Here is a 20,162-nt window from a genome sequence, read left to right on the forward strand (position 1 = left end):
CAACCTTAAGCATGACTTGAACTTCACTTAACATGTACATGCATGGATCAATGGAGGCTACCAATTCAGGCAGGTACACTTAGTGTTTTTCCTTGCCTAACCCACAAGCACAGAGGCAAATTACAGCCTCCAACCATTCTGGCTCACTTTAAGGGGGGGAGGGGGTTTGTAAGCGACAGGGGTCTTGGCCGTGTGGTGACCGGCCCGCCCACAGTGGCGCAGTGGTTAGCACCGCAGCCTCACAGCTCCAGCGACCCGGGTTCAATTCTGGGTACTGCCTGTGTGGAGTTTGCAAGTTCTCCCTGTGTCTGCGTGGGTTTCCTCCGGGTGCTCCGGTTTCCTCCCACATGCCAAAGACTTGCAGGTTGATAGGTAAATTGGCCATTAGCAATTGCCCCTAGTATAGGTAGGTGGTAGGGAAATATAGGGACAGGTGGGGATGTGGTAGGAATATGGAATTAGTGTGGGATTAGTATAAATGGGTGGTTGATGGTCGGCACAGACTCGGTGGGCCGAAGGGCCTGTTTCAGTGCTGTATCTCTAAAACATAAAACAAATAAAACAAAACCACTGGGCTAATACTGGTGGAGGCAGAATGAGGCCCTTAATTGAGCATTAATTGCCCATTTAAGGGCCTCAATTGGCAGCGGGGCAGGAAGGCCATCCTACCATGTACTCAATTGTGGTGGAGGCAGGAAGGTGGCGGAGTCCTCACCCACCACCATCCCACCTGATTAAATGCTCTCCCCACTTCCAAACTCACTGCGGAAGAGAGCATAAAATCCACCCCCCCAATAATGGATAAAGTCACAGAGCCATTGGATAGAAAGGGCCCTGAAAGGCAATGTTTGTTCAGCTTTTGGAACATAGTCAAGCTCAATAGTTTTTTTTTTTGCCTGTTTTCTCCAATCATTTCTATTGTTCTCACACTGTATATTGGAAAAATATTTTCCTTTAAAATCTTTATTCATCCTTGACTTAATAGTTGAGAACAAATATAGAACTGATGCACGTCCAGAAAAATTAGCTAATGTGAACATTAAGTGCTTACGATCATCGTTGATGTATTTATCAAGGTTGAATGTGTTCTTTGTCTCATTCGCCATGGTATCATTCAGGTCTAAAGAACTGTTACTTGCACTAAAATAGATGGCAGGTGGTGGCCATTGTACACATTTATGTTTTAAGTGTCCCATGAACAGTTGCAGCCCTATTAGTGCAAATACGCTCAAACAAAAAACAGTCAGAATCATTACATCGGACAGCTTCTTCACTGACTGAATCAGGGCACCCACGATGGTTTTGAGACCTGAAAAAAACATAAGGTTCTTCTGTGATTTTTGATGACAAGCATACTCATTAGGTCAAGCAAGAAATTATCATTTCTTCCCACTGCATTAGTCAATCGCATGCAAAAGGAAAATTGACAGAATTGGCTTACTTTTAAATAAGAGTTTGCTGAAACTAGACTAAGGCCGGAATTTTATACCCCCCCCAGCCAAAGAACAGGAAGGTGGCAGAGGCGTTAAATGGAGCGGGAGGCTCGGGGGCCCTTCCCGACCCGCTCCCACTTTATGCAGGGTGACGGGAGCGAAAAACGATCCACCCACCCCAGGCCAATCAAGGCCCTTATTGGCCACTTAACGACCACTTAAGGGTCTCCACCCGCTCCCCAGGGATTTTACCTGTGGCTGGTCGGGTGGCTAAGCCCGAGAAAAGCCGCCTGTTAAAAGCAGGCCCCCGCTGCCCCAACCACCCCCAACACCCAACATGCCCAACCCCCCCGTCCCCCCAATCAACCACCCTTGCATCACCAGGGCAGAACCGATCACCCCCGGCGAGGCAACAAAAACTTTCCTGTGTGCCTGTGTTCCCCGACATCTTCCTCACGAAGCTGGGCTGCAGTCCCAGTAGCGCTGCTGGGACTAAGAGCTGCCGGCCCTCTGATTGGCCGACAGCTCTATTAGGCAGGATTTCCTGCCTCAAGCGGGTGGAAGTCCTGCCTCAGAACAATTAAAGGCCAAGGACCCAGAAAATGCGGATCAGATCCCCAGGCCAGGCAGAAGCGGGTTCACCACCGACTTTTCAGTAGATGGACGGCTCCCGTCCGCCAAGGCTAAAATCCCAGCCTAAATGTCATGAATAACCTGGTATTTTCCAATAACAAATGGAAAACTGCAGTTTTTTGTAGTTCAATGAAACTTCATGTACATTGATCCAACTTGTGAGTGGGAGATTATGTTAACTGTGAGCATTATTAGTGAGATGGTTGTTTCTATGAAGCAATTAAAATTTATTTTGTGTTTTACATTTCATGAACTCATTCACCTCAACTGAAGTAATGTTTTTCAACAGACTCTGAAATTGCAATTATAGTGAACATTGGAGCTAAGTGAAAGGCCCTTTGAAATGACTTCTCCAAACCTAGAATTTGTGATTTAACTTTCTATAACACATCTTAAATCTTGTGCTAAACTTTGCATATACCTTTTAATTTTTTGATTTATTTTGGCTAACTACACTAAATAGTCAAGAAAGTATTACAGTAATGCAAGCCAAGCATGAGCACTAGTCTAAGACTCCAAACCTTACATTAAATATTAAAAGTCAATCAGGGAAAGAAATCAGAATCAGTACTAATGCACTGTGGGCCAAATACACATAATGGTCAGAGACTAACACCAGAATTTTACACCCTTTACACCCGCCCCCCCCACTTCCCCTCCCAGGAGCAGGCTGGAAGGTGGAGGGTACGTGAAACGGAGTGGGGTGCTGTACCTGTTGCCTAGCTGCTCCCACTGGTATTTTACCAGCAGCAAGGGAGGTGGTAAGTGGCCCACCTGCCCTTAGGCCATTTGCATGTCAAACCTGGAGGCTAGTTAAACCTGGAGGCCTCTCTGCGGGCTGCGCCTCACGGAGGCACCTCCCTCCAGCAGCATGGGCCACCCCCGCTGGAAGACCATGCCAGCCCTCGCAATTGACCTCCACCCCCCACTCCCCTCTCTGGGGTCTGGCTAATTGGCCCCAGCGAGCTCTGACCCCACTTACCTTGTTCCCCAGCCTCCATCGCTGGCTGGGTCTGGGGACTGCTGCAGTCCCAGCAGTAGCCACCACTCCCGGTGACGCTGCTGGGACTGAAGAGCTGCCGACCCTCTGATTGGCTGGTAGCTCTTGGAGGTGGGACATCCTGCCTCAGAGGGGCATAAGCCACAATCTTAGGCAATTAATTGCCTGAGCCACACAAAATAGCATCGTGGCTTCCAGGGTTGATGGAGGTGGGGTCACCCCTGGCTTTCCAGCTGGTGGGCATGGCTACAGGCTGCTCATTAAATCCTGGCCAAGTGAAACATGTGGAAAAGCTTTACTGCGACATTGAACCATGACCAATCTAAATTACATCTGTCTCATACTATTGTCATAACTTATAAATGGGAACACATAATGACCATCTTCAAATACCCACTCATAACAAGGAAGTGTTATAAAAAAATTAATGGTTTGGAATGCAAAGGGATGCCTTAAATTGTTGAAGCTTTCATGCATTCATCTTGCTGATGTGCTCTATATTGTTTCCTCATCTCTACATTTGCATATTATTCAGTAATCATTTTTTCAGTCTTGATTTTCATTTTGTATTTACACATGACATCTAATTTATAGAAAAAGTGCATAATTTCAACAAAGAGCATTTGCAGAATGCATTGAGTAATTTTCAGAATAGGGAAGGGAAAACCAGACATCATAGGATGCAAACCACTCATGCTGGAGACTAAAATGTCTCATGCAAGAAATTGTTAAAACATTAAGGCTGAATCCACAAACCAAAAAAAAATCTAAAGCAAGGTATACTATAATTTAAAATATTTTCTCTGATTCCTGCTTTTATGTTTTATTTTTAATTGCAAGGAATAAAGATCAGCCTTAGTGTTTAACCTAGCTCTCACCTGGAATGACTGAAATTGTTTTCAATGCTCGGAGAACTCTGAATGTTCTCAATGCTGAGACACTGCCCATGTCCACAAACATTGTCAAATATCTGTAACAGGAGAGGGCACACACAAACACAATGACAGGACACAAACATACAGTTGGAGGTACATGAGGCCAGCTAGCACCTTACACTGATCACTCCTTACCTGGTATTACAGAAATAGTTTTCAAAGCTCTCAATACTCTGAAAGTTCGAAGAGCTGAAACATTGCCTAGGTTTACAAATTCTGTTACATACCTGTAGAATTAAATCACAGTTATTTTAGCTTTCAACACATTTTAATAAAATTATAATGTTTGGTCTTTCACTTTGGTCATAGTAATTGTATTTTTATTTTTCTCCTTTGCTTGGTTGTCCTGAAGATAATAACACATGTTAGGGTACAGTTCCATAGGTACTGGTAGCCTTCTGGTACCCAAAACAAATTGTTATTCTTTCTGTATAAACCTAGACATTGAATTATGCCAGAATATTTAAACCTGAATGCACCACTATGCTTGATATTAACCTCATCCAACATGCACTTGCCAAATGTTTTTCCCTCCCTAGTCCAAGGACAATGGAGCCAATTACAGCATTTCACTGTTAACACAGGTTATATCAGTTAATTAACACTAACTAGGGATCAATGCTTGGCCCTTTCTGGTCAGTATGGCTCAATTTTGCACCCCTTCTATCATCAAGGGATGATGATAGAACTATAAATTAATCAAAAATGTACTTTTGGTCTGAATTTGTCTTGACCAAGCAGGACCTTTGAAGGAAATTTTACTGCTGTTTATCACAAATAAATCAACTCAATGCACATCATTATCTTTTGAATCTTTCTACAGTTATGCCTGAAATGGATTGCCCAAAGGAAAATAGCAGAGAGTGTATTTGACTTTTTTGTAAGTACTTACGCCATAAGAATGACACTGAAATCCAGCCAGTTCCATGGATCTCGAAGAAAAGTGAAATTATCTAAACAGAAACCCCTTGCAAGAATTTTTATAAGCGATTCAAATGTGTAAATACCAGTGAAGGTGTACCTAAAAGAATTATAGCAATAAAAAAGCCATTCAGTCAAAAGGGAAACTTCCACAAATCTCAGTCTAAAAAAGCTGTAATCTTTATTACTGATTCCCAATACAGGACTATCCTTTTGTTCTATTACATTAAATATAATGGCATTCTGAAGCAACATTCTTTTCTCTTTTATTCACTCTCAAGTTAATTTTACAGACTTGAGTCCGAATCAAATTTAAGAGGACTTTCAGTATATTTTAACATAATTCTTTTCCTTTTAAAGTCAACCTGGTAATTAAACAGAAGTTATTATTGTATGAAAAAGTATATTCGGGTCAGTTTACTGGAGCAATATGTTTTTGAACCGACAGAAAAACGGACAACACTAGATTTAGTAATGATTACCAAACCAGAGTTAGTTAACAACCTGATGATAAGGAAGCATTTTAGATTAGATTAGAGATACAGCACTGAAACAGGCCCTTCAGCCCACCGAGTCTGTGCCGACCATCAACCACCCATTTATACTAATCCTACACTAATCCCATATTCCTACCAAACATCCCCACCTGTCCCTATATTTCCCGACCACCTACCTATACTAGTGACAATTTATAATGGCCAATTGACCTATCAACCTGCAAGTCTTTTGGCTTGTGGGAGGAAACCGGAGCACCCGGAGAAAACCCACGCAGACACAGGGAGAACTTGCAAACTCCACACAGGCAGTACCCAGAATCGAACCCGGGTCCCTGGAGCTGTGAGGCTGCAGTGCTAACCACTGCGCCACTGTGCAAGCATCTTGCAAATAGATTGAATTTGATGTTTGGCTTGAGATGGAGAAAGCAGAATTAAAACCAAGGTTTTAAATTTAAGCAAGGCAAACATCAAAGTGATGAGAAATAATTTGAACACTGTAAACTTGGCTGAGATTTTTGAGGGGTCATTAACAGGGTGAATAAAGAAGTGTCTATGGATGTTGTCTGATGGCCATCCTGAAGCCATTTGCTAAGGCTCCGCAGAAGACATTATCAAAAATGGAAGTGCATGGAATTGAAGGTAACCAATTAAAATCTATTTTCCTTATTAAACAAGGAATTAATTCTACATAAGATATATTAGGCAAAAGATATATACTGTATTCTTTGTTATGACAACTCTCTCATTTTAAAATTAATGAAGTTGTAAATTCAAGAATACATAAAATATTAAGCACTCACTCTACATTCTTCGTCCACTCTGGAGGATTACTCAAGGTCATAAACACACAATTGGTCATAATAGTGCACATGATAAGCATGCTGAACAATGTAAGATGTAGTCAAGGAAAGCAAACATGATAAAATTCACAAAACAGAGCACTTTGAATTTCAATCACATTTTTAATAAAGTCAAGAAGAGTATGAATCTTAAAGAGATAAGGCTCCTTTTTGGGATTTGACATATTTCAGAACTTTAAAATTTAATCATAAGGGTTTCTATTAATAGATCCTAGCACTTTCAAAAACTATTTTCTTTCTGCAGATCCCACTTGATTTGTTAGCCTTCTTTCCAATCTGGTGCAACAGGAGGTTCCCAGGCCCTCTTGCCATGAAAGGAATCAGAACCTGGGATGATAAGGACATCACCAGAATAGGCAGAGAAGGACATCACCAGACAGCCCCCCGCCCTTTTTATTTTCAGTTTTTTTTTTCTTTTTGTTTTATTTTAGTTTGTTTCATCATTCATTTTTCTTACCATGTGCCTGCTCACTGTTTTTTTCATGTTTGTGCTTTGGGCCAGGGCTGTTCATTTTTCTGTCCATTAACAACCTCTCTGCACTAACGCTTTGTCTTTCAACACACCATTCAAATACCGTTTGCCTTTGCTCCATGACCTTCTGGTCAGTTATTATCTGTGACCTTGTCCTATCAACACCTTTACTTTTGTTATATCTTGCCCACCCCCGCTTTATTTGCTTAAAATCTATTACATTTCTAACCTTTGCCAGTTCTGATGAAGGGTCACTGACCTGAAACGTTAACTCTGCTTCTCTCTCCACAGATGCTGCCAGACCTGCTGAGTATTTCCAGCATTTCTTGTTTTATTTCAGATTTCCAGCATCTGCAGTATTTTGCTTTTATTTTTATACCAGAGTAGGCAGCTCTTAGTATTTATCCAAATGGATATGTTCTGATAAAAGCTCAGAACCCTTTCCTGAAGGATGAAAGAGCCCCATTATGCATGCCTAGCAGCACAGCTATGCTAAGACAGGGATAGGCTGGAATGAGAGGAAAAATAAGAGTATACCCACAGCCAATAAAAGCTTCAAAAGAATAGTGATCTAACTCATTGGAACTCCTCGAGCTGAATTTAGTCGTGCTGACAGGGCTCCCGGTGCTGGGCCGAAAAAGCAAGGGAACTATGCCTCAGCCTTTCAGAGCAACCCCCAGCACGTTACAATGGTGCACAGGCACTTAAGTGCCAGGGATGGGATCCTGTCTCCAAGAGCTGCTGGCCAATCAGAGGGCTGGCAGCTCAGTAGTATTGGCAGCGCCACCAGTAGCAGTGGCCACTGCCGGTACTAGAGGAGGCCTGGGAGCAGGCCAAACACTGGAGACCTGGCCTAGAGGTAAGTGAGGCAGGCTCACTGCGACCAGTCTGGCAGGCCCTGGCGATGGTGGGGGGGTGGGTGGGCAATAAGGGCAGGGGGATGATACTAGAGGGGTAGCCTTTGCCACTGGAAGCCCTCCATGGGCTACAGGTTGGCCATGGAGGGGGCCCCCACCCCCCATGCCCGCAGGGAGGTCACCTTGTCTAACTGGGCAACTTCCCAGCGTGGCGGAGACCTCCCCTCTGTCCCACTGGTTTAATTCCAGCGGCAGCGGGAAGAGGCCCTTAAGTGGCTAATATTTTGACCACTTCAGGGCCTCAACTGGCCTCTGGGCAGGAAGGTCATCTTCAGCCTTTCCTGCCCCCAAATTAATCATGGTGCGACGGAAGACAACGGGCCCTCTGCACCACCCCCCGCCCCCCAATCACAATTCTATGGGCCCCACACCTCCTGGCCATCTCTGGGGGGCCCATTACATTCCATCCCTAGACAGGTAGGGCACTTCTGCCCAGACAGCCCTCTTGGATACCAACAAAACAGCCTGACCCTTAATATTACCATATTAAAAGCTGACAGCCTATTGGGCTAGATTGTCTGCTGTGATATTAATTAGGATAGCAGTGGAGAATTGATGAAAAATCTAGGTGCTGAAGCCTGCTACTACCTCCTTCGGCCTTCTACCATCAACCTGTTGGGCACTTAATTTCTCTTGCCTTCCACCTTACCCGAGATCTTTCCTTTTCTTCTTTTTCCCACCATCTCTCCCTTCACTTGCATAAAACCTATTACATCTCTAACCTTTTCCAGTTCTGATGAAAGATCGTCAACCTGAAATATTAACTTTGTTTCTCTCTCTACAGATGCTGCCTCACCAGCTGAGCATTTCCATTGTTTTCTGTTTTAATTTCAGATTCCTGAATCCATAGTGTTTTGCTTTTCGACTACTACATCACTGCCCAACCTGCATTTCCTTCCTTACCCACCATATTGAAATGGTGGCAAAGGCAGACTTCAGTCCCTGGCACGGATGCTGTATTCTTTATAAGTTATGAAAACTCTGTTTTGTATTAAAATTAATGATGTTGGAAATTGAGTCATACACAAAATATTATATACTACCATACACTCCACTGTCGAGGATTACTTATAAACACACAACACTCACAACATAATAATCCACGTGTTAAGCATCTACCTGCACTATCAAAGGTGCCATGGGGAATGTGGGGCAGGCTCTGGGAAGCACTGATAATAGTCCTGGTATCCTCCCATCAAGGCATAAGGCATTGTAGTGGCCTCCTCTTGCTCCATTCTAGCCCATTACTCTACTTTATAGCTCTCCATGTCTTCCAAAGCTTACAAGGCAGCAGATGGGTGAATTGTTGTGACATTTCTGACCATTTAACTGTCCAACTAGCTATTCTGGAGCTGCGGGGGCAGTCCCACTGTGGTACCATTGAGATTTTGCTGCTGGGCAATGGCAGGCTCCCTCCTGATGATGATAATTCCACCAACCATATTAGATGACCACTGGCATAGTCTCAGAAGTATTGTTTTTGGGAGAAAACATCTGTACATTGTTATCAAAGTGTGTGCTTACAAATGCCATATAAGGAAAATGTACAGCTGCACTACTATGTGAACAATCTCAAAATTCAGGAAAAAATCCTTTTCTTGGATCACATTTCTTTCTGATGCATTTAGGATGCTTTTTGATTAAGAACCAAAAAAGGCAGCTATTCTAAGTCTGGATGTCTGGAATTACTGGATTATTAAAAACAGTACACCATTTTGTGCAATTTCTATGCTAGCTGGCCAGGTGTGGATCGTAACAGTTTTGACTCATTGCATGTGTAATGTGAAATGGAACTCTTTAACACATAAGAGGTTTTTAGATATTAAAAGTAGACCATGTAAAGGATATGAATGTACCAAAATCTTAATAGCTAATTTCCTTAAAGGATTGAAAGGACTTAAAATGTACAAGGCAGGTGTGGCACTAAATCGGAAGATTGCCTTCCCTTTGTTCAATACTATAAAGGTCTGAAAGGAAAAAAAATGATTATAACAATAAAGTGTACACATATGCATATGCATTTCCTGCACAAACCCTCTGAACACTATCTGCTTTCATTTCCAGTATTCCTCAGTAAAAACACTGACTAATTCAGGAAAATGCTGTGTATAAATATTTCAGGATTACAAATGAAACAAAATCCTGTTAGGCAATTCATTTTAAATTAGGCTAAACCAAACAGAAGATTTACCATATGAAGCAACTTTTACATATAACGTTCCGTGTGCAAAAGTTAGTTAAAATCAAATTCTGCCAGCAAGCATCAACTTGCTCTCTATTCATAACAACTATTTTATCTCCCCTACAGAAGAACAGCTTACCTGTAGTAGATAGCTTCCAACTATACCCAAGTTTTTAACTGTTTTGTTATGTTCAATGTTTAGTAGATAGGATTCATCAATTTAGGACTGATTAAGAACATATGAAATAGGCATGGCAGTAGGCCATATGACCCCTTGAGCCTGCTCCACCATTCAATAAGATCATGGTTGAATATTTACATCAAGTCCACATTCCTGCCATATTCCCATATCCCTTCATTCCCTAATTGACCAAGCATCTGTCAGTCTCAGCCTTAAATATACTAATCGACTGAGTATTCACAGCCCTTTTGGGGGAATTCTAAAGATTCCCAAAGTTCTGAGTGAAGAAACTTCTCTTCGTCTCAGTCCTAAATGATCAACCCCTGAGACCACCTAACCCAGACATCGGTCAGGAAAAACAGCCTTTTAGCATTTATCCTGTCAAGCCCTCTAAGAAGTTTACACATTTCAATGAGATTACGTCTTATTCTTCTAAACTCCAGAGAATAAAGACCCATTCGACTAATTCTCTCCTCATCGGAGAGCCCTCTCATCCCAGCACTCCTTTTAAGTCAAGTATATCTTTCCTTGTGTAAGAAGACCAAAACTGTACACAGTACTGGGAGCGAGATCTCACCAATGCCCTCTATAATTTCACCAAGTCTTCCTTACTCTTATTCTCCAACCCTGTTAGAATAAAAACTAACATACCATTTGCTTTACTAATTGTTTCTGTACCTGCATGTTAACTTAATGTGATTTGTGTACAAGGACACCCAAATACCAATACTAGTCTCTCACTTCAAAAAAAATCTGCTTTTCCATTCTTCCTACCAAAATGGACAATTTCACACTTTCTCATATTATACTTCATTTACCACCTTCTTGCCCAATCACTCAACAGCCCATATCCCTTTGCCATCTCTTTGCATCCGCCTCCCAGCTCACTTTTCCATCAGCTTTATATCGTCAACAAACTTGGATAAATTACACTCAGACCCTTCATGGAAGTTACTGACATCATAATGCTCATAGAAATCAAACTTAAAACCTCATTTCAGACAGCTAGGTGAACGACGGATCTATGATGGATGGATGAATCTCTGTAAAGTCTTAAATATAACTCGCATGTTAAAAGTCCCTTATGTTAAGAGAACACCTCAAAATGCTTTGTAGAGGAGGATGTCAGGCAGGAGGTGGGAAAGATTAAGTGAGGAACCCGAAAGCACAATCAATGAGATTTTTTTAGAGATTGTTGAAGGAATGCTGTGAGGTAGAAAAGCAGAGAAATTTTAGGAGAGTTTCAAAATGCAAGCCATTAGTGGAAATTGGCAATAGGGAATAGAAGTCCATTTTACAACTCTCCTGGATTTTATTTCCTTTGAAAGGGAGTAACAGTGACCCAGGTTAACGAAGAGAGGAACACTGAGGGAAAGAGAGAGAGTAACAGGCATAGGAAGAGAATAACAAACAGAGAAAAGGGAGCAGCAATAAGAAAATATCAAAGAGTGTAATAAGCAACAGTAATAAAGATATAATTTTTTTTTTACAGAAGAGGAGAAAGTAATAGATATATGAGGGCCAGGGTTCACAGGGAAGCTCTTTCATTGGGCACCCAAAACCTTTAGTGTCATAGTGCAGTCCAAACACATCTGAAGCACAAGCCACAGGGGTGAAGTCTTTCCGAATCTGAATGTTTACTGTCCAGAAAGTAAAAGACAGTCCAAAATTAGCACTGGCAGAACAAGCTCAACCTCAGGCTTGACTGCCTGGCAAAACCAAATCCTCAACAGACAACTACAAAAACTCAATAAGGATATTTCAGCTCCCCATACACAATGGCAAGTATAGCTACTTGTATGTAATTTTACGTAAACAAAAAGTAACAATTGATAATATAGTGGCTATCTTATTATATGCAGGCAGATATTAAGATAAAAGACAAATCAAGAAAGAACACAAGGGAAAATTACACAACTATTAGTAATACTACTAAAATCAATCCAGAGTATGTCATTCATTTGAAAATCTGATCAAATACTCACTTTTTGTGTGCTGTAAAATGGGTCCAGGTCTTCCATTGGCTCAGAAGCCATCCCTGGAGGTATGTCGCCATAAATAAATGGTAGTGATTTACCAGCTTCCAAGTCACGATTTGGCTTTGGGCCATTTTCATCATCATCCACAGGATGGTCCTTGGGTCTCTTGGCTTTTTCCTCTGCAATGCATCTCTCAATAGCTGCAAGAGATTCTCGGGTAAAAAGGCGGAGGCTGTCTGGAAGCAGTGGCTGCGCCATCTTTTCATCATGCTCCTTGGAGATTAACTTCTAGCCTCTTGCGTAAGAAGGTGCTAGATTAAAAAGATATGTATAACATATATATCTCTGTCATAGAAAAATCGTATTTTAAAATGTGTTTCAAGTTAAGCCTATTAACAAAATGCCTAGCATTGCACAGAATAAAGTAACCTCTTTGGAAAAGTTTGCAAATTAAATATTTCAGGAACTAATTCTCTCAAACAATACAAGTTTATTGTTTTTAATTTTATCGTATTTATTTGTCTTTCAAAATTTGTTGATGATACCAAACTTGAGGAATGGCAAACAGTGAGGATGATATGAACCACCTGCAACAGGACATAGACAGGTTTTCAGAATGGACAGACAAGTGGCAGATGGAATTCAATACAGAAAAGTGTGAGTTGATGCATTTTGGCAGAAGGAATAGAGTGAGGCAATATATACTTAATGACACAGTTCTAAAGAGTGTGCAGGAACAGAAGGACCTGGGGATGCAAGTGCATTGATCTTTGAAGTGGCAGGACATATTGAGAGAGTGGTTAGTAAAGCATATGAGATTTTGGTCTTCATAAATAGAGGCATTGAGTACAAAAGCAGGGAAGTTATGCTGAACCTTTATAAACCTCTGGTTAGGCCCCAACTCGAGTATTGTGTCCAGTTCTGGTCACCGCACTTTAGGAAGGATGGGAAGGTCCTTGAAAGGATGCAGAGGAGATTTACCAGAATGGTTCCAGGGATGGACGATTTTAGTTACCAGGTTAGGTTTAAAAAACTGGGGTTGTTCTCCCTGGAACAAAAGAGATTGAGGGAAGATTTGATCGAGGCGTACAAGATTATGACTGGCTTAGATAAGTTAGACAAGGAAAAACTGTTCCCATTAATTGATGGTACAAAGACTAAAGGACACAGATTGAAGGTTTTGGCAAGAGATGCAGGGTGGATGTGAGGAAGAACTTCTTTATGCAGTGAGTGGTAATGACCTGGAACTCGCTGCCCACAAGAGTGGTGGAAGCAGAGACAATCAATGATTTCAAAAGGAAATCGGATGGACACTTGAAGGAAATAAACTTGCAGGTCTATGGGGATCAAGCGGGGGAGTGCAACTGCTGGCACTGCTCCGCAGAGAGCCAGCCTGGAGTCGATGGGCCGAATGGCCTCCTTCTATGCCATAAATGACTCGATGACTTGCTTCTCACTTGTAATTAGATTTTCAATTTTTAAAGTTTTAAGTTAAATTACTTTTGCCGATTACAATAACTTAAGGTACTTCTTCTGCTACTTTCATCAGCATCGACATTGTCCAGAATTCCTTCTGGCAGCTCACCACCACCTTCTCAAGAGCAATTAGGGATGGGCAATAAATGCTGGCCTGGCCAACGATGCCCACATCCCATGAATGAAAAAAAATAGCATTTATCCAGAGATAATGGCCCTGGTGGTGAGGAGGATGGGGAGGGAGTGCGCTAGTGCCACAAAAAAATCCACAGGGTTAGGTACATGGAAAAAGAAAAGAAAAGAAAGACTTGCATTTATATAGCACCTTTCATGACCACCAGATGTCTCAAATGCTTTACAGCCAATGAAGCACTTTTTTTTTAAGAAGTGTTGCGATGCAGGAAAATGCAGGCCCTACCGATCTTAATGCCAGGGACTCATTTCAATAATATCAGCAGAAACCACCCCCCCCCCCGCCCCACCCCCGCACCTGACAGATGGCCAAACTAACAACCAGGCTGGCTAGCAGGAGTGAGAATTTCGAACTGGAGGCTGCAGCCATGGGCCCATGGGAATGGTCCACAGCAGCCATTGGCAGACCTTGCTGCAATTGAGGGGGAGGGGGAGGGAGCGGTCTGGTTGTGATCGGGAGACAGCTCGAAGCAAGAGAGGTCCAAGGCTTCGTTATGAGACCCTGAAGACCAGGTTTGCCTCACCCGGCAATCTGAAAAATATATTTAAAACTTAACCTCTGGGCGTTTCCTGGCAGAGGATATGGCTCACGACAGGTTCTGCATGACGGATGAGCCAACACTGCCCCCTGCTCAGGCAACACTTGAAATTGCAGATCAGTTCCTGGTTACGTCATGGGACCCAATGTGCATATTTAATGTAGGACACTACCTTCCTGCATGTGTCCTGCTCTTCTGCTCAAAAGAACAGGTTTATATGGTGGGAAGGAAGCAGGATCCAAGGAGGTAACAGACTTGCGACAACACTGGCATCTACTCGGAAATGTGGAAAATTGCCCAGGTATGTCCTGTACACAAAATGCAGGACAAACCCAACCAGGCCAATTACCGCCCGATAATTCTACTCTCGGTCATCTGAAAAGTGATGGAAGGTGTCGTCGACAATGCTATCAGGTCCCACTCGTTTAGCAATAACCTGCTCTTGAGACACTCAGTTTGGGTTCTGCCAGGGCCACTCAGCTCCTGACCTCATTACAGCCTTGGTTCAAACATGATCAAAAGAGCTGAACTCAAGAGGTGAGGTGAGAGTGACTGCCCTTGACATCAAGGCAGCATTTGGCGGAGTATGGCATCAAGGAGCCCTAGCAAAACTGGAGTCAATGGGAATCAGGGGGAAATCTTTCCGCTGGTTGGAGTCGTACCTAGCGCAAAGGAAGATGGTTGTGTTTGTTGGAAGTCAATCATCTCAGCTCCAGGAAATCACTGCAGGAGCTCCTCAGGGTAGTGTCCTAGGCCTAACCATCTTCAGCTGCTTCATCAATGACTTTCCTTCAATCATAAGGTTAGAAGTGGGGACGTTTGCTGATGATTGCACAATGTTCAGCACCATTCGTGACTCCTCAGATACTGAAGCAGTCCATGTAGAAATGCAGCAAGACCTGGACAATATCCAGGCTTGGGCTGATAAGTGGCAAGTAACATTCGCGCCACACAAATGCCAAGCAATGACCATCTCAAACAAGAGAAAATCTAACCATCTCCCCTTGACATTCAGTGGCATTATGATCGCTTAATCCCCAACTATCAACATCCTGGCAGTTACCATAGAACAGAAACTGAACTGGAGTACCCATATAAATGCTGTGGCTAGAAGAGCAAGTCAGAGGCTGGGAATCCTGTGACAAGTAACTCACCTCCTGGCTCCCCAAAGCTTGTCCACCATCTGCAAGGCATAAATCAAGAGTGTGATGGAATACTCTCCACTTGTCTGAAGGGGTGCAACTCCAACAACACTCAAGAAACTCAACACCATACAGGACACAGCAGCCCACTTGATTGGCACCCCATCCACCACCGACACACTGGCAGCAGTGTGTACCATCTTCAAGGTGCACTGCAGCAACGCACCAAGGCTCCTTCAAAAGCACCATCCAAACCCGCGACCTCTACCAACTAGAAGGACAAGGGCAGAAAATGCATGGGAACACCACCACCTGTACATTTCCCTCCAAGCTACACACCATCCTGACTTAGAACTATATCATCGTTCCTTCATTGTCACTGGGTCAAAATCCTGTAATTCCCTTCCTAACAGCACTGTGGGTGTACCTACCCCACATGGACTGCAGTGGTTCAAGGCGGCGGCTCACCACCACCTTGTCAAGGGCAATTAGGAATGGGCAATAAATGCTGTCCTAGCCAGCGGTGCTCACATTCCATGAACGAATGAAAAAAAACTTAACTGCACCAAGTGAGGACAGTTAAAATCGGGGCAAATGTTTTTAATATACATCCTCTTTGTAGTTTGTTCCAAGTCTAAATAAAAGTTGTGTTTCAAAAATACCTTACTTTTTCCCTCTGTGTCCTTTCCCATTATTAAGAAAATCTATTATTTTAAACAGCTATTCCCCAATCCACCCTTTTTGATATATTCTAAAAAGGTTTATTATTCTGATTATGGCCCCTGAATTTGAAGCGAGATCCCCTGGGTGATTCTGCTAAGATGAGCTTCAAATATATTGGTATGGATAAACAAATAAATTAAATAACAAAATTTAAGCCAAGAATACAAAAAATGTCATCTAACCAAATCAAATATTCTCTGAGGCGATAAGGAGATATAATGCTGCTTCAAACAATCTGGAACAATACTTTTCTTCACTATAACCTTAGAAGATTGTGTACTTCTCGGTGTGTTTATATTTCTGAAGACTTTTTACAAAAAACAGAACCTGTAACTGTATATATAAAGGTAATTCAAACTAGGTTGTGGTATTTAACAAACCACATGGCTGAGCAACAAAGCAGCGAGACAGAACATCATAATCTCAGGAATTAATGATCTCCCGTCTGTGCATTACACAATTAGATCCATATCACTGCACAATCTGGGCAGTGATTCAGTAATATAAGGCATCTGTGGAGGAGCTGGAAACAAACTAGAGTATTAGCATACAGATTGTTCAAATTGAAAAGAAAGTCTACATATAAATTTGTTGTTGATACTAATTGCTCATTTTAGTCAAATAGCAGAGGTCATTTTTGTTCTCTGATGAGAATCACCAGATGGCACTTAGGCAAAAGATCAGTGCTGATGGCAGCAATTACTTCTCTGTCCATAATCCCCCTCCTCCTCTATCCATGCTCTTTTTTGGTACAAAGATGGATTGGGGCTGTATACTTTGTGCTTTTGGGTGTTAATATCAGTAAGACTATTGGCAATTTGTAAGTTATTAGTATTCTCAAATCAAACAATCTTACATTTTATCGTCAAAAACAATTTAAAGCTATATTGCACAATTAATATCGTAAAACATTCCATTATCAATAAAAATTTTGCCACTACACCACAGAAGGAGTTGTTAGTATTGTCCATTAATAGTAACAGACATCATGGTGGCGCAGTGGTAATTTCACTGCCCTTATAATCCAGAGGCCCAAGCTAATGCCATGGGGAAATGGGTTCAATACCCACCACAGCAGCTGGTGGAATTTAAATTCAATTAATTAACAAATCTGGAGATCACTAATGTCCTCTAGGGAAGGAAATCTGTCATCCTTACCTGGTCTGGCCTACATGTGACTCCAGACCCACAGAACAGTGGTTGACTCTTAACTGCCTTCTGAAATAGCCTAGCAAGCCACTCAGTTGTCAAGGGCAATTAGGGATTGGCAACAAATGGTGGCTTTGCCAGTTAAGCCCAATTCCCATGAAAAAATAAAAAAAACTTTTAGTTTTCACCAGCCAGCAAAGCCTAAACCAAAATTGTTTACTCACTAAACCTAAAAAAACTGGACAAAATTTGAGAGTCTGAGGTACACCAAGCCATCAAGAAAGTCACAACTCTGCATCATCAATAGCAGAGCACAGCGGGAAAGTTAAGACTTGAGGCCCCTCAAACTCTGCCAAGCGAGTCCAAGGCCTCAGTCTCTGTTTTTTAAATCGTGCAAGAGGCCTGAGACAGTTCTTAGTATTAAAGAAAGAAGCACATAGGGCCACGGCAAACGTGTAGGTTAACAATGTGGTGGTGCTGGACAACCCACTGCTGTTTTTAACGTTTGCAGTTCAAGATTACCTTCAAATGCATCAAAGATCTGTCAAGATTTGGAATGGAAAATCATTTATGTGGGTTCAGCTGGAAGTGCAGAATATGACCAAGTCTTGGACTCTGTATTTGTGGGGCCTGTTCTTTTTGGAAGGCACTTGATACAGCAAACCCTTCCCTCATCCCAGATGTGGATACAGTTGGAGTAGCTGTCAAGAATTTATCAGGGTTGGGTATTACGTAAATAATGAATACGAAAGTCTACAGCTGCGTGAAAAACTCCCTGTGAAATCAGATTTCTCTAAGTTCTAGTGAAAAATTTTGGCATCAAATTCACAAGTTACAATGTTCCATACCAACTGAGATGACAATAGTGAAAAATAGATGGTTCTGAATACACAAATCCTAATATGCAATCCATTCTTTCCACTAGTACATTGCCTTCAACTTCAAAGGGGTGGTAGAGACAGGAACCCTCACAACATTTAAGAAGTATTTAGATGAGCACTTGAAACGTCATAGCATACAAGGCTACGGGCCAAGTGCTGGAAAATGGGATTAGAATAGTTAGGTGCTTGATGGCCAGCACAGACACAATGGGCCGAAGGGCCTGTTTCTGTGCTGTATAACTCTATGACTCGATGACTAAAGGGCTTCAGGGAAAAATAGAAAGCTAAAGGCGGCACAGTGGCGCAGTGGTTAGCACCGCAGCCTCACAGCTCCAGGGATCCGGGTTCGATTCCGGGTACTGCCTGTGTGGAGTTTGCAAGTTCTCCCTGTGTCTGCGTGGGTTTTCTCCGGGTGCTCCGGTTTCCTCCCACAAGCCAAAAGACTTGCAGGTTGATAGGTTAATTGGCCATGATAAATTGTCACTAGTATAGGTAGGTGGTAGGGAAATATAGGGACAGGTGGGGATGTTTGGTTGGAATATGGGATTAGTGTAGGATTAGTATAAATGGGTGGTTGATGTTCGGCACAGACTCGGTGGGCCGAAGGGCCTGTTTCAGTGCTGTATCTCTAATCTAATCTAATCTAATCTAAAGGCACTCTATCTGAGCATTCACAACAAAATAAATGAATTATTAGCGCAGATTGAAATTAATGGGTTTGATGCAATAAACATCACAGAGACGTAGTTGCAAAGTGACCAAGGCTGGAAACTAAATATTCTTGATTTTTAAAAGAGATAGGCAAAATGGAAAAGGAGGCTCGGACAGGGCAGGGTGGTGCTGGCATGAGCTGGGTGCTAGGGTAATCTGGATAATAAAGGATGGGATAAAGGAAGTAGAGAGAAAGGATATTAGCTTGGAAAAATCAAGATGTAGAATCAGTTTGGGTGGAGCTAAGAAACAAGAAAGGGCTGAAACACTGGTTGCAGTAGCTTATAGGCCTCCTAATGGTTGTTGTAGTGTCAAGCAAAGTATAAATCAGAAAATTACAGGTGCATGTAGTAAGGGTAATACAGTAATCATAGGGGAGGTTAATCTTCATGTAGACTGGGAAAACCAAATTTGCAGTAATAATATGGAGGACAAGTACATGAAATGGATACAAGACAGTTGTTTAGATTAGTATGTCGAGGAACCAACTAGGAAATTGTTTATTTTAAATCTAGTACTGTGTAAGGAGAAAGGGTGAATTAATAAACTTGTGGTAAAGGAGCCTCTGGAGAAGAGTGATAACAATATGATTGAATATTATATTGAGTTTGAGAGTGATGTTGTTAAATCCAAAACTAAAGTCTCAAATCTAAACAAAGCAAATTATAAAGGTATGAGAGGCACATTGTTTAAGATAGATTGGAAAACTAGATTAAAAGATATGACAGTGATAAGCAATGGCAGGGCATTTAAAGAAATAATTCATAATTTGCAACAAATATACATTTCCTGAAAGAATAAAGAAGGGAACAGCGGTCCTAAACTGTGGCTAACAAAATAAGGTTAAAGAAAGAGGCTTATACTGTTGCCAAAAAGAGCAGTAACTCTGAGCATTGGTTAGTTTTTAGAATTCAGCAAAGGATGACCAAGAAATTGATAAAGAAGGAGAAAAGAGAATATGAGAATAAACAAGCAAGAGACATAAAAACAGACTGTGAAATCTTCTATAGGTATGCAAAAGGAAAGAGATTAGCAAAGGTAAAGGCAGAGACAGGAGAAATTATAATGGGGAATAAGGAAACGGCAGAGACGTTAAGCAAATACTTTGTATGTACCTTCACAGTAGAAGACCCAAAAACATTTCAGAAATAGTGGTGAACCAAGGGTCTAGTGAAAATGGGGAACTTTGGGATATTATTTATTAGTAAAGATGTAGTACTAAAGAAATTAATGAGACTTAAAGTCAACAAATTCCCTGGACCTGATGGACTGCATCCTAGGGTTTTAAAAAAGGTAGCTACAGAGAGTGGATACATTGGTATGATCTTCCAGAATTCCC

At 41.9% G+C, this 20,162-nt stretch overlaps 1 protein-coding gene and 1 pseudogene across 1 annotated transcript in view; one reads left to right on the plus strand and one right to left on the minus strand.

Annotated features, from left to right (window-relative positions):
* scn1laa (sodium channel, voltage-gated, type I-like, alpha) overlaps positions 1–20,162 on the minus strand; it is a 222,916-nt gene that overhangs the window by 149,208 nt on the left and 53,546 nt on the right. The window contains exons 2-7 of the mRNA XM_068035216.1: positions 12,017–12,321; positions 9,517–9,635; positions 6,220–6,309; positions 4,894–5,022; positions 4,137–4,228; positions 1,052–1,309 (exon numbers count right to left, since the gene is read on the minus strand). Coding sequence (XP_067891317.1) covers positions 1,052–1,309; positions 4,137–4,228; positions 4,894–5,022; positions 6,220–6,309; positions 9,517–9,635; positions 12,017–12,268 — 940 coding nt within the window. The 5' untranslated portion in view covers positions 12,269–12,321. The remainder of the gene's footprint in view (positions 1–1,051; positions 1,310–4,136; positions 4,229–4,893; positions 5,023–6,219; positions 6,310–9,516; positions 9,636–12,016; positions 12,322–20,162) is intronic.
* On the plus strand, positions 14,282–18,187 carry LOC137372379 (histone chaperone ASF1 pseudogene; annotated as a pseudogene).

Source organism: Heterodontus francisci, chromosome 7 (assembly GCF_036365525.1).
Source record: "Heterodontus francisci isolate sHetFra1 chromosome 7, sHetFra1.hap1, whole genome shotgun sequence".
Taxonomy (NCBI): Eukaryota; Metazoa; Chordata; class Chondrichthyes; order Heterodontiformes; family Heterodontidae; genus Heterodontus; species Heterodontus francisci.